The 22,422-nt window shown below is 39.6% G+C and overlaps 1 protein-coding gene across 1 annotated transcript in view; it reads left to right on the forward strand.

Moving 5' to 3' along the window:
* Window positions 1–22,422, forward strand: part of TNNI3K (TNNI3 interacting kinase) — a 428,191-nt gene that overhangs the window by 346,743 nt on the left and 59,026 nt on the right. The window contains 1 exon segment of the mRNA XM_060202368.1: window positions 10,579–10,748. Coding sequence (XP_060058351.1) covers window positions 10,579–10,748 — 170 coding nt within the window.

Genomic DNA, 22,422 nt, shown 5'->3' on the forward strand with positions numbered 1-22,422 from the left:
CTGAAATAGCTGTAATGAAGAAAGAAGCTGAGGCAAGGGAAAGCAGACAAACAGAAGCAGAAAACAGAATTAGTCAGACAGAGGATGAGGTAGAGAAAAAGAAGAAAGAGGTGAAAGAGCTTAAAAAGAGATTGAGAGACACTGGAAACAACAACAGAGACATATGGGATGATCTCAAAAGAAGTAACATTCGTATAATTGGCCTGCCAGAGGAAGAAAGAGAGGAAGGGGAAGCAAACATTCTAGAGGAAATAATAGAAGAAAACTTCCCAGACCTGAATAACAGAAAGGACATCAAGATTCAAGAGGCCCAGAGAGTACCAAACAGAATCAACCCAGACCTGAAGACACCAAGACACATCATAGTCACAATGAGAAGAAGTAAGGATAAAGAAAGGATCCTAAAGGCTGCAAGAGAGAAACAAAAAGTCACATACAAGGGAAAACCCATAAGATTATCTGCAGATTTCTCCAATCAAACTCTAAAAGCCAGAAGGGAATGGCAAGATATCTATGGAGCCCAGAATGAAAAAGGGTTTCAACCAAGGATAATATGTCCTGCTAGACTTTCATTGAAACTAGATGGAGGGATCAAAACCTTCTTAGACAAACAACAGTTAAAGGAGGCAACCATCACCAAGCCGGCCTGAAAGAGGTTCTAAAAGACCTCTTATAAACAAGAACATCACTATAATACTTGCAATATATCAGAGCAAACAAAAAATTTTTTTGAACAATGGCACTACAATACATTAAATCCATATATCAATAAATGTCAGTGTCTTAAACTCACCCATCAAAAGGCAGAGGGTGGGGGGATGGATCAGAAAACATAACCCCCACCCATATGCTGCTTCCAAGAATCCCATCTGTCACAACAAAATAAACACAAACTAAAAGTGAAATGATGGAAAACTATCATACAGGCTAATGGACCACAAAAAAGGGCAGGAACAGCCATTTTAATCTCAAACACGATAGATTTTAAATTAAATAAAGTAATAAAAGATAGGCAAGGATATTACATAATTATTAGAGGTCAATAAGCCAAGAAGACTTATCAATTATTAACATCTATGCATCCAATGAGGGACCATCTAAGTACATCAAGCACCTACTGAAAGAATTTCAAAAATACATCAATAGTAATACAATAATAGTGGGAGACTTTAATACCCCACTCTCACCCTTAGACAGATCAACAAAGCAGAGAACCAATAAAGATACAAGAGAATTGAAAGAAGAGATTGACAGACTAGACCTCTTGGACATTTTCAGACACCTTCATCCCAAAAAACCGGAATACACCTTCTTTTCAAATCCACATAACACATACTCAAGGATAGACCACATTTTAGGCCACAAAGACAACATCAATAAATTCAAGAGCATTGAAATCATCCCAAGTATCTCCTCAGACCACAGTGGAGTAAAACTAACATTTAAAAATAAACAGAAAATTATTAAAAGTCACATAATTTGGAAACTAAACAACATACTCCTTAAGAACCACTGGGTCAGAGACTCACTCAAGCAGGAAATTCAAATGTTCCTGGAAACAAATGAAAATGAAGACACAACCTATCAAAATCTTTGGGACACAGCTAAAGCAGTACTGAGAGGGAAACTTATAGACATACAATCACATATTAAACACCAAGAAGAAGCTCAAATGAATGAACTTACTGCACACCTAAAGGACTTAGAGGAAGAGGAACAAAGGAACCCTAAAGCAACCAGAAGGACAGAAATCACTAAAGTTAGAGCAGAAATAAACAACATCGAAAATAAAAGAACCATACAAAAGATCAATGAAGCCAAATGTCGGTTCTTTGAAAGATTAAACAAAATTGACAAACCCCTAGCCAGACTCACCAAACAAAAAAGAGAGAAGACTAAAATTAATAGAAATGTAAACGATGGAGGAGATAGCACAACTGACACCACAGAAATCCAGAGAATCCTGCGAAACTTCTATGAAGAACTATACGCCACCAAGCTAGAGAATCTGGAAGAAATGGAACAATTCCTAGAAACATATGCCCTTCCAAACTGAACCAAGAAGAACTACAAAATCTAAATACACCAATCACAGACAAAGAAATTGAAATCGTTATTAAGAATCTCCCCAACAACAAAAGTCCTGGACCAGATGGTTTCACAAACGAATTCTACAAAACTTTCAGGAAACAGTACCCATACTTCTTAAGCTTTTCCATAAGATTGAAGAAACAGGAATACTCCCTTCCACCTTCTATGAAGCCAACATCACCCTAATACCAAAAGCTGATAGGGACAGAACAAAAAAGGAAAACTACAGACCAATATCTCTGATGAACATAGATGCCAAAATATTAAACAAGATCTTGGCCAACCAGATACAGCAACATATCAAAAAGAGTGTTCATCATGACCAAGTGGGATTCATCCCAGGAATGCAAGGCTGGTTCAATATCCATAAGTCAATCAATGTCATTCACCACATCAATAAAAGCAAAGCCAAAAACCACATGATTATCTCAATAGATGCAGAGAAAGCCTTTGACAAGATCCAACACCCATTCATGCTCAAAAGTCTACAAAAAATGGGAATAGATGGGAAATTCCTCAAGATAGTGGAGTCTATATATAGCAAACCTACAGCCAACATCATACTCAATGGACAGAAGCTGAAAGCATTCCCCCTCAGATCGGGGACTAGAAAGGGCTGTCCACTGTCACTGTTACTCTTCAACATAGTATTGGAAGTTCTTGCCATAGCAATCAGGCAAGAGAAAGAAATCAAAGGAATACAGATTGGAAGGGAAGAAGTCAAGCTCTCACTATTTGCAGATGATATGATAGTATACATAGAAAGACCTAAAGAATCCAGCAGAAAACTACTGGAAGTTATTAGGCAATATAGCAAGGTATCACGTTACAAAATCAATGTAGAAAATCAGTGGCATTTCTTTATGCAAACATTAAATCTGAAGAAGAAGACATCCAGAAATCACTCCCATTTGCTGTTTCAGCAAAATCAATCAAATACCTACGAATAAAGTTGACCAAAGAAGTGAAAGACTTGTATGCTAAAAACTATGAGTCACTACTCAAGGAAATAGAAATTGATACCAAGAAATGGAAAGATACCCCATGCTCATGGATTGGAAGAATAAATATCATCAAAATGAATATTCTCCCCAGAGCCATATACAAATTTAAAGCAATACCTATCAAAGTTCCACCAAGCTTCTTTAAGAGAGTAGAACAAACACTACAGTCATTTATCTGGAACCTGAAAACACCTAGAATTGCCAAATCCATCTTAAGGAAAAGAAACAGAAATGGAGGCATCACACTCCCAGACCTTAAACTATATTTTAAAGTTGTCATCAGCAAACCAGCATAGTACTGGAACAAAAATAGGCACACAGACCAGTGGAACAGATTTGAAAGCCCAGAAATAAATCCCCACACCTATGGAGATCTAATCTTTGATAAGGGCGTCCAAAGCATTAAATGGAAAAAGGAGGCTCTATTCAATAAATGGTGCTGGGAAAACTGGGTTGTAACATGCAGAAGAATGAAATTGAACCACTTTATCTCACCAGAAACAAAAATCAACTCCAAATGGATCAAAGACCTAGATGTCAGACCAGAAACAATCAAATACTTAGAGGAAAACATTGGTAAACACTTTCCCACCTACACCTCAAGGACATCTTTGATGAAATAAACCCAATTGGAAGGAAGACTAAAGCAGAAACAAACCAATGGGACTACATCAAATTGAAAAGCTTCTGCACATCCAAAGAAACTATTAAATAAACAGAGCGACCCCTCACAGAATGGGAGAAGATCTTCACATGCCATACATCAGACAAGAAACTAATCACCAAAATATATAAAGAGCTCAGCAAACTTAGCACCAAAGAAGCAAATGACCCCATCCAAAAATGGGCAGAGGATATGAACAAAACATTCACCTCAGAGGAGATCCAAAAGGCTAACAAACATATGAAAAACTGCTCTAGGTCACTGATTGTCAGAGAAATGCAAATTAAGACAACACTAAGATACCACCTCACTCCTGTAAGAATGGCATACATCAAAAAGGACAGCAGCAACAAATGCTGGAGAGGATGTGGGGACAGAGGAACCCTTTTACATTGCTGGTGGGAATGTAAATTGGTACAGCCTCTGTGGAGAGCAGTCTGGAAAACTCTCAGAAGGCTAGACATGGACCTCCCATATGATCCAGTAATTCCTCTCCTTGGGTTATACCCCAAGGACTCCATAACACCCAACCAAAAAGAGGTGTATACTCCTATGTTCATAGCAGCAAATTCATAATAGCTAAAACCTGGAAGCAAACTAGGTGCCCAACAACAGATGAATGGCTGAGAAAGCTGTGGTATATATACACAATAGAGTACTATGCAGCTATCAAGAACAATGAACCCACCTTCTCTGACCCATCTTGGACAGAGCTAGAAGGAATTATGTTAAGTGAGCTAAGTCAGAAAGATAAAGATGAGTGTGGGATGATCCCACTCATCAACAGAAGCTGACTTAGAAGATCTGAAAGGGAAACTAAAAGCAGGACCTGATCAAATTGTAAGTAGGGCACCAAAGTAAAAACCCTGTGGTGAGGGGTAGACATGCAGCTTTCTGGGCCAGTGGGGGTGGGAGTGGGTGGGAGGGATGGGTCACAGTCTTTTGGTGGTGGGAATGGTATTTATGTACACTCCTAGCAAAAGGTTTACATATATATCACTAGTTAATTAATATGAGAGGGGGAAATCAATTGTATGTCTCAAAGTTTTTCAAAACACAAACTGAAACTTTTTAATATATAGACTGTGTATTTGATATGCGGACTCTCTCAAAAGCCTAGACCAAGTAGATCAGAAGTATCCAATAGCACAGCTATATACAAGATACTGGGTACTGTACAGCAAACCATAACAAAAGGACTTTTCAAAGTTAACCCAATTACCAATTAATGTGATGATAACAGTAACTATCCATTGTCTTTTTGAACCCTAAGACAGCAGGAACCTCACATCTCCACTATAGAGCCCCTACTTCCCCCTGTCCTGGAACCCTTGGATAGGGCCCACTTTTCCGTATGCCTCTCCCCATCCATATCAGATAATATTGCATCCACCGATCACAACCTAACCAACGCAATGATTGCCACCTCAACATGCTTCACTTCAGACTGTGTCCAGAGACTTCACATGTGGAATGACAACCCTTCAGCTTCATTACTCAGGTGAGACCTTTCCTTTCATAGTATACTCTAATTCCATCTCAGGTGGTTCACTTTCTAACAAAGTCCCAAAACCTAGATATACACCAGTTTCTGTGAGAGAGAGCTTATGTTCACACGTATCCATAAACTACTGCAAAATATATACCTGAAAGCAGGATTACACTAGAGTTTGCAGTGAGTACCTCCCTAACACTTCCTCTCCACTATTCCAAGCTTTGGGTCCATGATTGCTCAACAATTTGTTTGGCTTCGTATGTTAACTCTCTTTTCAATCACCAGGTTCCAGATGCCATCAGGATGCTAGCCAGGCTTCTCTGGATTGAAGACCCCACCAATGTGTCCTGGAGCTCAGCTTCCCCAGAGACTCACCCTATTAGGGAAAGAGAGAGGCAGACTGGGAGTATGGACCGACCAGTCAACGCCCATGTTCAGCGGGGAAGCAATTACAGAAGCCAGACCTTCTACCTTCTGCAACCCTCAATGACCCTGGGTCCATGCTTCCAGTGTGATGGAGAATTCGAAAGTTATCAGGGGAGGGGTTGGGATATGGAGATTGGATGGTGGGAATTGTGTGGAGTTGTACCCCTCCTACCCTATGGTTTTGTTAATTAATCCTTTCTTAAATTAAAAAAAATTAAAAAAAGAAAAAAGAAGAGTGTCTCCGCAATATTGAGATAAGAACTTTGACTTCTGAAATGATTATTTTCAGAACAGCCTTTAATAGTTAAGTTGGTTCAGGGATTTCAGTAAGATGGTGCTTCTTGAAAGAAAATGAGTTGTAGATTCATCCATGCTCATTGTGTTTTAAGTTTCTATGGTGGAGAGAGTAGACTGCTTCTATAGAGGCAAAGTTAAATTCACAGTGAATTTGTTTCCTGCAAATAAATACTCAGACAAGTATGGTCACTATAAAAATAATATTAAAAACTGAATGTATAACATATATGGCAGCTGGTTAACTATTTAAATAATTTTTCTATATAAAAATGTAATTTTTCTTACATACAGTAAAATGTAAGCTAAAATATCAAGCCTTTGTCCGTGTATAATCACTAAAAATAGAGGACTATCATTAAAATTATTTCATAAATTAATTGTGAGACATTGCATTTATACCACACATATGCTGCATAAAGTGATAAATGGTGGTAATCAGGTTAATGGAATTTTCTTCCGTTAATATCAAGGAGCTGTTTGCCTTAATTTTCTCTATAATTGCCTTAATTTTCTATACACCTGGCCAGGAGATTGCCTTTGATAATAAGCAAGGGAGTTAAAACATGAGCATTAACTTGAAAATAATAATATATATTCCCCCAAACAAACGAGTGCTACAGGAGAGGAAGGGTGAACATGTGGGTACATGTGAAGGTAAAGGAAAGAGATCAAAATGGAAAATTACAGCAAAATGACATTGTAGAAAGAAATTCTAAAGTGGAACCATTCAAAGAAATAGTTTTCCATAAAAAAGTAATCTTAACTTTCCTCAATTATTTTTTTAAAAGAAAGAATATGACAACAGTGGTTTTCTTTCCTTCATCCTTTTGCCTGGGGAATTTTCATTTCACCACACCTGGGATACAGGAAAATAGAGTTTATTGATGCCAGCCCCAGAATTAGCTCACACTACAAGTCTGGGTCCCACATCTCAGCAGAATTTATTACATATATATATATATAGTAAAACGGTCCACAAAGAAATGTTGGCTGGTGTTTCACAGTTGGGTATTTGAGGACTAGGAGTTGGACAGAGGTAGTAAACCACACAAACACCAGAAGATGGAAGGCGGTTAAGCTTGAAATTTATAGATGTCCTGAAAACCTGGTACAAATACTTGCAATTATTTTTATGTAGTGCTTCATAACTAGTCTTGGTTCCCATTGTCTTTGGCCTCTTAGATCCACCCTGCCCATGTATGTACTCATCCTATTCTTTTGTCTCTTTTTCAGTTAACTAGCAAGCAGAGGATGACTGAAAATAAACAAAACAATTTGAGAAAAAAAATGGAAAATACAGAAAAGTTTTAAGTAGCAAAATAAGAAATAGTTCACTTGTCATCCTGTAACCTGGAAATAAATAATATATTTTGACAAACTTCTATTTGAAAAAGAAGGAGAGGAGATGAAAGAATATGAAGAACCTAGTCTATTAAAAAATTGTAGGTCTGCAATTGCAGCCTGCTGTGAGTGGTTCTGGAACTTCTAAAGAGAAAACCTTTTGTGTAGAAGGAAGCTTCAGTCTCTAGACATATTGAATAAAACTTCCTGTTCTTTTCCTTCAGTCCTGAAACATACTAGTGGGGAAGAAATGAATTATTCTATATCCAATTCTAGGTTCTTCAACCTAGGTAAATAATAAGCAAGTAGTAGATTAAGAGAAAAAGTATAGACAAATTATTTGTACTTTCTGTGTATCTGAGAGTACCATGGATTCTGGGAAAAACTCATCCATAAAGTCCCAGGTACCCACCAAAAAAGTCTTCTAGTGCAAGGGCTTTGGTGGAAAAAAAAAAAAAAAAGGGAAGGATGTTAAGTTCTTCCTTCTTTGGAAGAGAGAAAGATTTTGTAAACCAATAGTCAAAAGTGTCTAGCCATTCAGACCCTGTTTATTTCAGGACATCTAGGCTAGACAATTCTGGAAAGAATGCTCTGAGGTATTCTGCCCTCTTTACAGACCAAGTTCTTCTTAGAACATGCATTTCAAAGTTAATCTACATTTTTCCTTGAAGAGTCCCTTCTTTGAAATCAGTCCTTTAGTCAAAGGCTTATTTGGGGGAGTAACAGATTTTTGCTTCCCTAATACAGAGTGGGAAGAAGCCTTGATAGGACATGAACAGCCTCTAATAAGAGCACCTGCCAGAGGCCTTGAATGTTGAAGAATGCCATTAATGCTAAGGTTCGTGTATTCCTTACTTTGAACTTGTTTCCTTTCCAGAGCACATTTCCTCCTAGCCTGGGGTTATTTAGTTAGATCAGGAAACAGTTTTAAGAAAATGGGATAATGTTAGGGTTTGCTAAACTGGAAAGTCTTGTTATTTTAACCAAAACTCTTTTGCCCCAAGAAGACGAATGGATAGTTTGTAAAGACAATTTTCTGACTGGCTTTTTACCAGTTATTTCACCAATACAGATAGAGAGGGACTTGATTTTCAGAGTTTCATAGTCAAGAGGACATTGTTCATAACATCTGCAAATATAGTACAGTTGAGGGAAATAAAGTATCTGAAAGCAGGATTCTGGTATATCTTGGAGGACTTACAAAATATTGGACAGGAATAAATTTAGCAGGAATATATATAAAACATTATGCACCAGCATCTAAAAAGAAACAGTAAAATATCAAGTTGTGAATATTTAATTTAGGAGTATTATAAATGTTTGTGGATATTAAACTCTCTGCGAATTAGAATATGAAGTAATTATCTTGCTGCAGCTTTAATGATTATTCTTTTCTGTTTTGAGATGGTCAAACAAAATGGTTCCCAGTTATGTCCCTGATCATTTTAGAGGGAAATTGAAATCAGAGCACAAATTTTAGGAAAGAGAGATCAAAAAGGTAAAATATAGGATTGAAAACCATGCCATGTAAGACCCAACTAGAGGAAACAAGTGCTTTTATCCCAAAAAAGAGAAAATTAGGGTGAGTCCAAGAACTGTTTGTAAATATATATTTGGTACATGCTGTGCCAGGAATGGAACCCAGAATCTCAGCCATGGAGGCATGCTCTATACCACTAAGTCATCTCCTCGGTTCTTACACCTGGTTTATTTTGAGGAAAAACTTTCTAAAGTTCACAGCTACCCTAATTTAGATGAGTATATCTAAATTATGAGATTGCTCATAAACCTTGCATATTATGTAGCTGACTTGAAAGGGATGTATGGAGAGGTTCAATCATTGAAAAGCATGAAGATTCATTACAACACTGACGTTGCTTGATTCTAGGAGGTTAACTTTAAAATGTTGTGGTTAGGGCTGGGGAGATGGCATAGTGCCTATGCAAAAGACTTTCATGCCTGAGGCACCCAGGTTCCAAATTCAATCCTCAGCACCACTATAAATAAGCCAGAGCGGAGCAGTGCCCTGATCTCTCTCCTCCTGCGCTCTCTCTCATCTCTATTGCATTAAAATAAGCAAATAAAACAGAATTTGGTGTACTGTACCATAGTAAAAGATGAGGGGGAGTTGTTCAGGTCCTGGAACATGATGGCAGAGAAGGAAAGACCTAGAGGGGGTTGAATTGTTATATGGAAAACTGAGAAATATTACACATGTACAAGCTACTTTATTTTACTATTGACTTTATACGATTAATCCCCCAATAAAGAAAAAAAGGAATAAATAAATGCATATATTTAAAAATGTTGTAGTTTAAATGACCTGATAATGTATTTATTTTATTATTTTAAAACCATTTTAAAGCAAAGCCTACTCTTTACATAGTTTGTGAAGTTACAGTGTCAAAAGCATTAATGTTTTCAGGTGGATTGGGGGCAGTTCATAAACAGAAAGGTTGTCAAAGTCACAAGGAAACTGTTGCCTACCTTCTTTTCTTTCTTGTTTTCCCCCTAATTCTCCCTCATTCCCAAAATATGCTTTTACTACTTGTGATTATCTTTATGTGCTCGCATTAACAATTTTATTTAGTTTCTATGTTTGTCAAATATTACAATATCCATGAATATACTCATGGAAATTTGTATAAGTTCATTTTATGCAAACAGAATAAATTCATTAAAAGGGAATAATTTTAGGTTGCAATTTAATGGAGCTCTGCCTTGAATAGGTTTGTGAAAATAAAATATGTGGAGAATCTTTCAATCTATTAAATAATAACTTTATTTTTCAACTTTATTTTATTTTCTAGAACAGAGAGAAACTGAGATGGTGGGAGAGTCAGAGAGGGAAAGACAGAGAGACACCTGCAGCCCTGCTTCACTTCTTGTGAAGCGTTCCTATTACAGGTAGGGACCAGGGTCTTGAACCTGGTTCCTTGTGTGCGGTAATATGTGCACTTAAGCAGGTGTGCCACCACCTGGCCCCCAAATAATAGCTTTTTAAATATCAATTTTATTATTATGACTTGGGCCAATTATGTTTTCTGAAAGACAAACATAAGTTTACTGGGCTGTCTCCCAGCATAGCAAAGAACTAGGTCCAAATGTCTGACAAAAAAAAAAAAAAAGCACCAGAAAAAAAAACAAAAACTGAGATGAAGATAAAGTATAGTATGGGAAACCCTAAAATACAAAGTCAAAATAAACCCGAGTTCTAGTCTATGCTTTCAAATTGTTGAAACTGTCATTCTTTCACACAGCTGATGTCTCCTGCATCAAGTAACAGCAGTGGTTCTCTCTCACCTTCCTCTTCTTCTGATTGCCTGGTGGGACGGGGAGGGCCCGGCAGGAGTCAACTGGCAGCTTTACGGAGTCATTTTGAATTGGAATATGCTCTGAATGCAAGATCCTATGCTTCCTGGTCTCAGAGGTAAATGGTAATCTGTGCAACAAGTTCTATAACGCACTCAGTTTCTAGATCTCATCAAGAGAGTCAGCCAGTTTGATTATTATCAATAGGGGGTTTGCCACCTCTGAAGTTGCAGGCACATTTTGAAAGAAGGGATTTGAGACCAGTTTTTGTCTAATATTATGACCCCACTTTAAGTAGTTTATTACTTATTAATTTAAATTCTCCACATTTCAAGTGTAGTGATTATATCAGCTTAAGTTGTCTAGACAGAGCAACACAAAGTTCTTATTAAAAGTATTTTGGAGTTACCTTATGAAATCCAAGAAAGGATTTCTTGTGTGAGACTGAAGAAACACCGCTGAGAACCTGGGCATGGAGGTTGCCATATATCCATCAGTTCCACTCTCAGGTATACACATTCAAAAGAATTGAAATCAGGTGCCCAAATTCTTGTACTTAAACATTCTTCACTATTCATAATTGTGAATAGGTAAGAGTAAAAGAATAAGGAAGTGAGGGTGGTAGCGCACCTGGTTGAGTAACATGTTAGAGTGTGAAAGGACCCAGGTTCGAGCCCCTGGCTCCCACCTGCAGGGGGAAAGCTTTGAGAAGCTGGGCTGCAGGTGTCTCTCTATCTCCTCCTTCCCTCTCAATTTCTGGCTGTTTCTATCCAATAATTAAGGATAATAAAAAAATTTTAAAAAGAATAAGGAAGTGAAATATCAGTACAATAGAAGATCATTCATCACAAAAAGCATATGACATACAAGTACAAGCTATGCACATGGATAAATCTTGAAAAGGTCAAAATGAGAGAAACCAGGCTCAAAGGTTAGATAGGTATCATGCCACCTGATACATATGAATATTGAGGATATGAATATTGGCCAGAGAAACTGTCATAGTGAAATGCCATAGCATGAATGGTTTAAACTTTAGAAACGTAGTTTTGTGTTTTTGTTTGTTTTTGTTTTACAGTGTTTAGACCTCAGAGATCAGGACACCAGCATCATCGTAAGCTTCTATTGAGAATCTCTTTCTGGCTCTTCATGGGGTAACTTCTCACTGCCTTCACATAGCAGAAAGAGATCTACTCTCCTTTCACCTTCTTAGGGAACCCAATCCTATTATATCAGTTCTTTGCTCTTTTGACCTCGTTAGCTTTGATCCTCTCCTTTTTCCTCTCTCTTTATTTTACTTTATTTTTTCATGATAAACAATAGGTTACAAGACTATAGGGCTAATGGGTCGAGTTCTACACTTAATTTACCACCAAAATTCTGTGCTGTTACCCTCTCAATAATAGCTACCATAGTTCTCACAAAGTCCTAGAGAGAGTATATTTATTTCTGTTTTGTGGTTTTATTGCTTTTTTTCCCCTAAAATCATGTATTTCTGTTCACTAGATTCCACATATGATAGGATTATGTCCTTACAAGCTCTATCTCCAACACAATCACAGGAGGGTTGGGACTTCAACATATGGGTTTCGAGGAGGGGAATACCCCTCACTCCACTGCAAAAGATAAATCTATAAAAACAAAAATGAGGCTGTTGGTTGCTGGGGGAAAAGGAAAAAGATTGGAGTAACTTTTGAATGGTTTGTTAGATAATCATACACTGGACAGAAATATTTGTTAAATTTTAATCTCATAAAGGATTCAGGCCTAGATTAGATTATAGTCAACTATAGTATCGTCTGTCTACTAGTTCACCTGTTCTTCATACTTTATATTTACAGCTTTTCAAATTAATTCTCTAAACTATCAGATTTTGATTATTTCCAAATCACGGTCACCTAAAGTTTGTCCAATAGAGGCAGAGGCTATGAGAATGAGCTGTGAATTCAGACATATCAGAGGTTCAATCTTCGCTTTGACAGTTATTCACTCAAGACATAAATTGCATATGTAATACGTAGAGAATCATGCTAGCTCTTAGGATTGTTATTAGGAGAGAAAGTATTGCCAAAAGAATGATAATGATTGAATGATAGGTGCCAGCATAACATAGGAATATGTGCTATATATTCCTATGACATAGATAAATCATGCCTAGAAAAACAGCTACAGAGAATAGGAGGCATGACGCCATTTGTAACTGGGTGAGGTGGAGGTGGAGAAAGATCCTTTCCGAATTCGGAACTGGGAGTTGGGCGGTAACACACCAGGTTAAGAGCACGTGGCGCTTAGCACAAGAACAGGCATAAGGATAAGAATCCAGAGCTATATACCACTACTAGTAAAACTGCCTGAATGGATGGGGAAATCCCATCACATGTTTTTTTTGAGAGACTCCCTGTGATAGTTTCATAAAACTCTCCATGCCCTCTTTGCTCCTCTAGCCTAACCATTACTGAACTCTGTTAAGTGTTAGTCTACTAGGTTCAGAGTTTGCATAGCAAGGTAGTGTACACTGTGTGTTTACAGTGAAGGTGAGTTAAGGGTCATTCTGTTATTTGTGACATACTTATATATTTAAATAACTTGAAATCAACTCCAGAAATAGGTATTTAACAAAGCTAAAAGATACACCATGATAAGAGTCATGTCTGGTTTATTTTTCACTGTATGTCTAGTTTCTAGCAATGTGAATCATATAGTGTCAATATATAACATATTTCTTTCATAGATAAGGAGTAAATAACTGGATAAATTGAAATCAATGGCAGCTAACTTGGAGTTTAATCAGAAAATAGGTTTGAACTAATTTTCTTTCTTTCCATTTGAAAAGCTGTGGCTGTTGAGTATCTACTTCGTACAGAGTGTTATTGTGCAAACTTGAAATAGTCACATAAGCGCAATTTTTATGAGAGGTTTGGATGTGGTAAGCATGTCTGTAAGAGAATGTATGGTCACAATCTCAAAGTTTACAGAAGCAGAACTAAAATCTTCACCCAGAACTTCCCTGTGTTTTCAAAATTACTCTGGCACAGAAAGTAGCACTCTTGAGAAAGGTCATATTTTGCCAGTGCTTATATTCGCCAGTTTCCTTTGGAAGTTCATCAGGCTTCAGACACCTCTCCCAAACTTTTTATTATTATTATTTAGTTTATGCATCTGAAAGACAGGGAAAGTGAGACCAAAGATCAATAGGTTCTTAAAGTTAATGATCCTGAAGACACAGGAACTGATGGACTAATCCTCATAGAGCCCTCACATTAATAGCCTTAAAGACAGAGGCTCTCAACTTTGACTGCACATTAGACTCACTTAGAGAGGTTTTACAAGTGGCAGTGCCCAGAACAAATTACACCAAAGTCTAGAGGTAGCACCTATACATCAGAACCTTTTAAATTTATCTAGGCGATTACAATAAATATAACAATAAGTATAATGAGTATAAAAATAATAAATATGAGAAGTCTGCTTTAGAAGAACGGTACAGTGTTAATCTGTCAGTCATGTTCTAGGAAGATGACACAATTACTGAGACAAACAGAAAAATGAAGACAGAGGTGAAACTGCTGCTGTGACCAGTGAAGACTTTTTTTTTTTTTGCCTCCAGGGTCATCACTTGGCCTCCGTGTGGCCATTTTTTTTTTAAATAGGACAGAGAGAAATTGAGAGGAGAGGGGAAGCAGAAAGGGAAATAAAAGAACAGATACCTGCAGACCTGCTTCACCACTTGTGAAGCGACATCCCTGCAGGTAGGGAGCCAGGTCTGGAACCGGGATCCTTGCTCAGGTCAGTGCGCTTCATACTATATGCACTTATCAGGTGCGCCACTGCCCAGCCCCCAGAGACATTTTTTTAAGGCTTATTACCTGTGTGATCTCTCTCTAAAGATCCTGCAATATACTAGTGGCTTTTGATCTAAGGGGCATTATTACTAATTAAAGTCACACACTGAGGACATTACATTTATCCTTGAATCACATTTTTGAAGACCAGGTACAGGAGTTAGTCTGCAGTTCTGATTAATCGCTATTCTAAAACCTTTTCCTCCAAATCGTCAGTGACATCTTGAAAACAGTTGACCTAGTTTTCAAGTTTTGGCAGTAACGTTTATAGCTTTTAATTATATAATGCTTTATTGGGTGGGTATTTTTGTTATTGTTTGTTTACATATTTATTTGTTGATGATCACTTCCCTTCCTAAGGTGGGAAGTACTACTAGATATCTTCTCCACAGATAATGGGAATTCACTAATTCCTACTAAAACCACAAATTTGTGATATCTGAAGTGAGAAAAGCACTCCAAAGTTCTGCTCCTTTCAAAATATGTTTAATCTCCAGATATATTTGGAAAAACAAGCATGTGGCACTTGCTCCTCCTACAGGGTATGAAATCCCTCATCTTGTACATGGATTACTTCATGTAAATTTAGAAATCACAAAGTAACATGCAACCTTTGAAATGTAAAACCAATTAGTGCCGGTACAGGGCTGAGTTCTGAGAATAGAATGTTCTGACCTAAATAGCTGTCCAGCAGAAGAAAACCAGAGACCCAAATAGTGGAATTGTAAAACACATACATTTGGAATTAATTTTTTCACATTACAGAGGGGTCCATCAAAGGGTCCCTTTAAATAGACCACTTTCCAGTGCACTTAGAATACAATTCAACTTATGAAAGTTGAAAATATTGTTGGTATGCTTCTGGATTCTGCTTATGAAGCCTTCTGTTTTTATCATCACACTGGGTTCTCTTTGTGTTGCTTGCGATGTGTTCTCTTTGCATGTCCACTGTTGGCTGGGCACCCCCCCTGCCTCCAGGACATTGGTTTGGCCCTCGCTCCCCCTGCCTCTGGGACATTTGGTTTAGTCCTCACTGGTTTGGGCTTTCTCCTTCTCCTCGCCCCCTATCGTACTGTACTTCCTTTGTTCCTGACTCTTCCGCCTCAGGAGGGAGGTAGAAGAGATACAGGACAGAATTGTGTTGTGATTAGGTTATTGGACTGCATCCCCACTCGTGAATAAAGATTGAACTGCATTCTCAGCTCAGCCATGAGTCCCTGGTCATCTCTGTCTCCTGCCTGCGAAGCTAATCCAGCAAAATATATTATAAAATTTGATTTTATATTTTCCACCAGAATGCAGCAGTGGTATAGGATTACAGCACTTTGAAACTCATGTATATAGGAGGAATAAAATGAGAGTCGTGGGGAATCACCTCAATTTACTCTTCTGGATCAGTTTATCAGAAGCCTGAAGTGCTGTCTCCTTATCCACCAAAAGTCAAATACTTCCCTGGCGTATATCACCTCTCTGACATAGTTCTTTGTACTGAAACTCCTCTTGAACAGGTTCTCATTTCTTCTGATCCCTTCTCTAGCCTCATCTTACTTCTGTTGCAAGATCACAATCAACAGTTTCAATGCCATGCTCATAATTGCTTGAAATTCCTTCCACCTTGTTTGTCCCTCTCCATGAGTTTTTGTGTGGTTTCAGACACTCTCTCATCACACATGAGTGAGTGTGTGCATATGTGAAAAGTGTGGAAGCTTCAGTGAAAAGACCATGTGAACAGACTAGTCATGTTCTCCTAAAATGAACAACTAGGCAATTTCAAGGGGTGATCCAGTGGGAGATAGTCCAACCCGCCAGAGGCACTGATGTGTTATGTTGTCATCTTGTGGATATGAAGCAAAGCAGAATGCACCTAGTGGTAGACTGGGTCCAACCAAAGTATCCAGCATTTCTCTGGATATTGTACTCATTTTCTTTTCCTAACATATATCTAGTGAGAAACAAAGAGAGACAAACACCACAATGTTGGTGTGCTTCTAATACCCCCTTCTGTTTCATTTGGTTTAATCCCCCCTGCTTAACACTGCATTTTATTTACATAACCACTGTATTCTATTTACATAACCTGTTAACAAGCACCATCCTCCCTCCAGGGCATTGGTGGTTCAGTGGTAGAATTCTTGCCTGCTCCGCCCCCTCTCCTTGTCATACCCTGATTTTCACCAGTCACTTTTCTCTCCACCCTCTCTGTGTTGCATCCTGTTCCACCCTACTGGGCTAGTATATTTATAAGGACAAGATTGTTTGTAGTAGTGAGTTTAGCTTAGCTTGGTATAGATTGTGCTGCGTCCTGCATGAATAAAGAGATACTGCGTACAACCCAGCCATGAGTCCCTGGTCGTCTGTTACCCGCCCGTGAAGCCAGCCCATTGAAAACAACATATGACGCCTACAATGTGGGACTGGACCTGCGCAACTCCCAGATAAGTGAAGACCTTGCCTACCTATGCACTATGGTCTTCTCTTCTGCTTACGAAGAGGTTTGCCAAAGCCTCTACTGTTTCATCATGAGACAGTTACTCTGTCTCTGGAACATTTTGCTCTGGGCCACACTTTGTTTTCCTGACCGGGAACTTTTGTTTCTTGTGACCCTAATCATAGAGCTTGGGAGATGCACTGAGATTTCTCCTTGGACTTTCTGGATTCCCTCTCCCATGTTTCCTGAGGAAAAGGACTACGTTTTGCTCTGGGCCACAATTTGGTTCTTTATGACTGTGATCGTAGACCTTGGGATATGCATGGGGATTTCCACTGGGACTTTCTGGACTTCTTTCGCATGTTTCCCATGGAGAAGGACTACTCTAATTTGAGGAGCATTCTCCAGTACCCTGGCAGTCCCCAAGAATGGAGACACGTGGTTAGTTCTACTCTCCTGATTGGATTCTTTCTTGGATGGGAAGACACTTTTAAAAGTAGATGCCTTGGGGGTCGGGCGGTGGCGCAGTGGGTTAAGTGCATGTGGCACAAAGCACAGGGACTGGCGTAAGGATCCTGGTTCAAGCCCCCGGCTCCCCACCTGCAGGGGAGTCACTTCACAGGCGGTGAAGCAGGTCTGCAGGTGTCTATCTTTCTCTCCCCTTCTCTGTCTTCCCCTCCTCTCTCCATTTCTCTCTGTCCTATCCAACAAAGAATTGCGTCAACAAGGGCAATAATAATAGCCACAACGAAGCTACAACAAGGGCAACAAAAGGGGGAAAAAAATGGCCTCCAGGAGCGGTGGATTCATGGTGCAGGCACCGAGCCCAGCAATAACCCTGGAGGAGGAAAAAAAAAAGTAGATGCCTGAAGCAATACAGCAGGAACAGTCAGAAGCACCCTAAATGGAATTTTGAAGATCTTTTTGGACTAGGACACCCTCCGGGGACTCATGATACTACATATAAACTTCTATTCTGCTACAAATTCGACAATTAAGTGAATTTTAGCTGTCAAGTCTTCACATGAAAAAGCATCTACTCAGATGGAATTCCTGGAAATCCATTTGGACCCCTGTTCTCTGACATCGCCCACAAGATGGAATGACTACAATAAACCCCCGGAAACCAATGATGTGACCTGGCACGACCTGAAGAAACAGATTCACAGACTCCAAAGATCACTCTCTGTCATTTTTGACGGGTTAGGTTGTTTTCGCCGGGCTGACTTCACGGGCGGGTAACAGACGACCAGGAACTCATGGCTGGGTTGTAGGCAGTATCTCTTTATTCATGCAGGATGCAGCACAATCTAAGACGAGCTAAGCTAAACTCAAGGTAAAGTACAGTAAAACTCACAATGCTGTCTTTATATATACTTGTCAAGTAAGGTGGAAACAGGATGTGACATAGAGAGGATGGAGAGAAAAGTGACTGGTGAAAATCAGGGTGTGATAAAGAAGGGATCAGGGTGTGACAAGGAGGGGGGTGGAGCAAAAACATATCATGAAACTGGGGATTGAACCAATGCCCTGGAGGGAGGTGCTTGTTAACAGCGGTTATGTAAATAAAATAGTGTTAAGCAGGGAGGATTTAAACCAAATGAAACAGAAGGGGTCTCATGCATACCAACAACTCTCTACAGAAAAGCAGAATTCTGGTGGCCGACATTCCCCATCGAGACAGACGTGCAGCGTTTCATCCCCTGGCATTTTCTTCTGTGGTCAGCTACTTTGGACTGACACCTCCATCGGACTTACTGGTACATGCTGCTGTGTTTCTCAAAGACTAACTTCAGCCAATTGCCTTGAGACTTTATAGACCATGTGCCCTCGCCTGCAGGCTCTGTCCCCAGAGTCAGAAAACTCCCCCTCCTTATTAGATTATGCCCACAGAGGCAGGAAATGCCCTTTGAGGCAAGAGATGCCCCCAGAGGCATGAAGCGTTCCCAGAGGCAAGAAATGCCCTTTCGCCTGCTAGGCCTTACCCTTTGAGACAAGAAACGTTCCCCTTGGCATCACACTAGTTATTGCTGCTCGCCAATTTGTTTTCCATGTCTCATGCCAGTTCTTTTGAAAATGCCTGTACGATATAGGTTTCTGTTCACCCCACAATCCTGATACTATGGTCATTAGTTAAAAAGAAAGGGGGAATTGTTGGTATGCTTCTAATACCCCCTTCTGTTTCATTTGGTTTAATCCCCCCTGCTTAACACTGCATTTTATTTACATAACCACTGTATTCTATTTACATAACCTCTGTTAACAAGCACCACCCTCCCTCCAGTGTTGTTTTTTCCGGGCTGGCTTCATGGGGGGGTAACAGATGACCAGAGACTCATGGCTGGGTTGTACGCAGTATCTCTTTATTCATACAGGACACAGCACAATCTAAGCCGAGCTAAGCTAAACTAACTACTAACAATCTTGTCCTTATAAATATACTAGCCCAGTAGGGTGGGAACAGGATGCGACGCAGAGAGGGTGGAGAGAAAAGTGACTGGTGAAAATCAGGGTATGACAAGGAGAGGGGGCGGAGCAGGCGAGAATTCTATCACTAAACCACCAATGCCCTGGAGGGAGTGTGGTGCTTTATGTAAATGTAAAAGTGATTTAAATAGACCGCTTTGAATGGGATCAAACCAATCCCTATACAGGCATCCAAAACATATCATGAACTAGTGGGGATTGAACCAATGCCCTGCAGTGGTTATGTAAATAGAATACAGTAGTTATGTAAATAGAATACAGTGTTAAGCAGGGGGTATTAAACTAATGAAATAGAAGGGGTTTTTAGAAGCATACCAACACCTCCAGGGCATTGGTGGTTCAGTGGTAAAATTCTTGCCTGCTCCGCCCCCTCTCCTTGTCATACCCTGATTTTCACCAGTCACTTTTCTCTCCACCCTTTCTGTGTTGCATCCTGTTCCCACCCTACTGGGCTAGTATATTTATAAGGACAAGATTGTTTGTAGTAGTGAGTTTAGCTTAGCTTGGTATAGATTGTGCTGCGTCCTGCATGAATAAAGAGATACTGCGTACAACCCAGCCATGAGTCCCTGGTCATCTGTTACCCGCCTGTGAAGCCAGCCCATCGAAAACAACACCACAACATGGCTCAGCTCAAGCTGAGAGTGATGCTGGGTATTGAAACTAGGTTCCTGAAACCTCAGACATGTAACTCTCTTGCATAACTACCAGAATATCCCCAAAGTTCTTCCCCCCTTTTTTGTAAATATTTTACTTTATTTTAGTATTAAATTTAGTTGTGAAAAGAAGAGATACAGAGTTAAAGATGCTAACTACTATGCTATCATCCTAGCCCAAGCTTTGATTGATTGATTGATTGTTGGGGCACTGCTCAGCTCTGGCTTGTGGTGGTACTGGAGATTGAACCTGGGACCTTTTGTGTCTCAGACATGAAAGTCATTTTTCATAACCAGTATGCAATATAAGCAGCCCTTTATTTAATATTTTATTATACTTTATATTATCATCATTTTTGTCTCCAGGGTTATTGCTGGGGCTCCGTGCCTGCACTATGAATTCATTGTTCCTGGAAGCTATTTTTTTCCTTTTGCTACCCTTGTTTATCATTATGGTTATTATTATTGCTGTTATTACTATCATTATTGTTGGATAGGAGAGAAATTTAATGAGGAGGGGAAGACAGAGAGAAAGAAAGATAGACACTGCTTCACCGCTTGTGAAGCGACCTCCCTGTAGGTGGGGAGCCAGGGCCTAGAACTGGGATCCTTATACCTTACACCTTACACGGGTCTTTGCGCTTTGCACCATGTGTGTTTAGCAATCTGCACTACCACCCAACACCCTATTATCATTTTTACTATTGAGAGATAAAAATAAAGAAAGGTGGTCTGGGAGGTGTCTCAGTGGATGGAGCGAGCATAGGACACTCAAGCATGAGGTCCTGAGTTTGATCCTGGCAGCATATACCAGATTAGTGTCTAGTTCTTTCTCTCCTCCTATTTTTCTCATTAATAAATAAAATTAAAAAGAGTGAGATACAGAGAGGATTAGGCAGGGTAGATAGCATGATGGTTGTGCAAAGAGACTTTCATGTCTGAGGCTCTGAGGTCCTGGGTTCAGTCTCCCAATCCACCAAAGATCAGAGCTGAATAGTGCTCTTGTGTCAAAAGAAAAGGGGGAGGGGAGAGAGGAGAGAGAGAGAGGGAGAGAGGGAGAGGGAGAGAGAGGGAAAGGAAGGGAGAGAGAGGGAGAGAGAGGGAGGGAGGGAGAGAGAGAGAGAGAGAGAGACTCCAGGGCACTGCCCAGCTCAGACTTATGGTGGAGCTGGGAGGTTGAACCTGAAGCCTGTAACCTCAGGCATGAAAGCTTTTCACATAACCATTATGCTATCTCTCCAGCCCCCATATTCATCTTCCAACATGAGCCCACAGATTGTTAATTCATGTCAAGAATGGAGCAGCCTGCCAGGTGGCTCAATATAGGACAGTTTTTTTTTACATCTGTGAGCCACAGTTCGATTTTCTGCATTCCCAACGCTGAAATACTGTTATCACTTCTCTCTACTTACTTGGCTAAATTCAGAAACTCATTGTTTCCCCCTGTAGAAAAGACTGAATTCATGTACAGCATTGAAAATGCAAACTTTCCAGACCCCTGGCCAAAGAGAAGAACATGACTCACCTGCCTTTGCATTGGGCAAAACTTTGCCCCTGTTGTATTGATTTTCCACTTTCCAGCACTGAACAAATCCCTAAGCCAACTTGATTTCTCTCTTATCTCTCTCTGTTTTTTTTTTCAAAATGGCATCAATTTAGGATGCAAAATTTTCAAGATTTTATTTATTATCTCATCACACACCAACAGAAAGAGAAAGAGCAAGAGAGAGAGAGAGGGGGAGGTGCAGAACATTTATTACTCAGACAAAGTTGGACAAATGTCAGAGAACCTCAGACATCACAGTCCAAGGCCCTGGTCACTGAACCACCTCCTGGGATATCAGAGACCTTTGTATCAATGCGGGTGACAGCTTGGAGCCTTACTGGGTCAACAGCTGGAATGGAATGAATCCCCTTGATGGATTCCTGCCTGTGTGGCCTCCACCATGACCCCAGGCACAGTGCTCACCTTTGAAACTTTGAAGCAGTGTGTGATTGCTGGCCCAAAGACAAGTACCACTCTTGTCATTCATTCTAATCCCCAGCACCAACACTAAAGGTTGCTGCATATGTGCTTTACCCCCCCCCCCCGTTTTTTTTCTTTTTCTTTTCTTTTTTCTTGTCTGCACTTTTATTTTCCCTTTTCTTTTTTAGTTATTATACCATTAGGATTATTGCTGAGGCTCTGTGACAGCACTATGAAACCAGGACTCCCCACAGCCCTTCCTCCCAACCCCCTCCTGTTTGTTGTTTACATTTTATTTTTAAAGTATACTGGGGAATTGAGAGGGGAGGGTGAGATAAAGAGGAAGAGAGAGAGGGTGGGTTAGATAGCATAATGAAAATAAATAAATAAATAAAATTTAACCTCTGCACCAC

Source organism: Erinaceus europaeus, chromosome 11 (genome assembly GCF_950295315.1).
Source record: "Erinaceus europaeus chromosome 11, mEriEur2.1, whole genome shotgun sequence".
NCBI lineage: Eukaryota > Metazoa > Chordata > Mammalia > Eulipotyphla > Erinaceidae > Erinaceus > Erinaceus europaeus.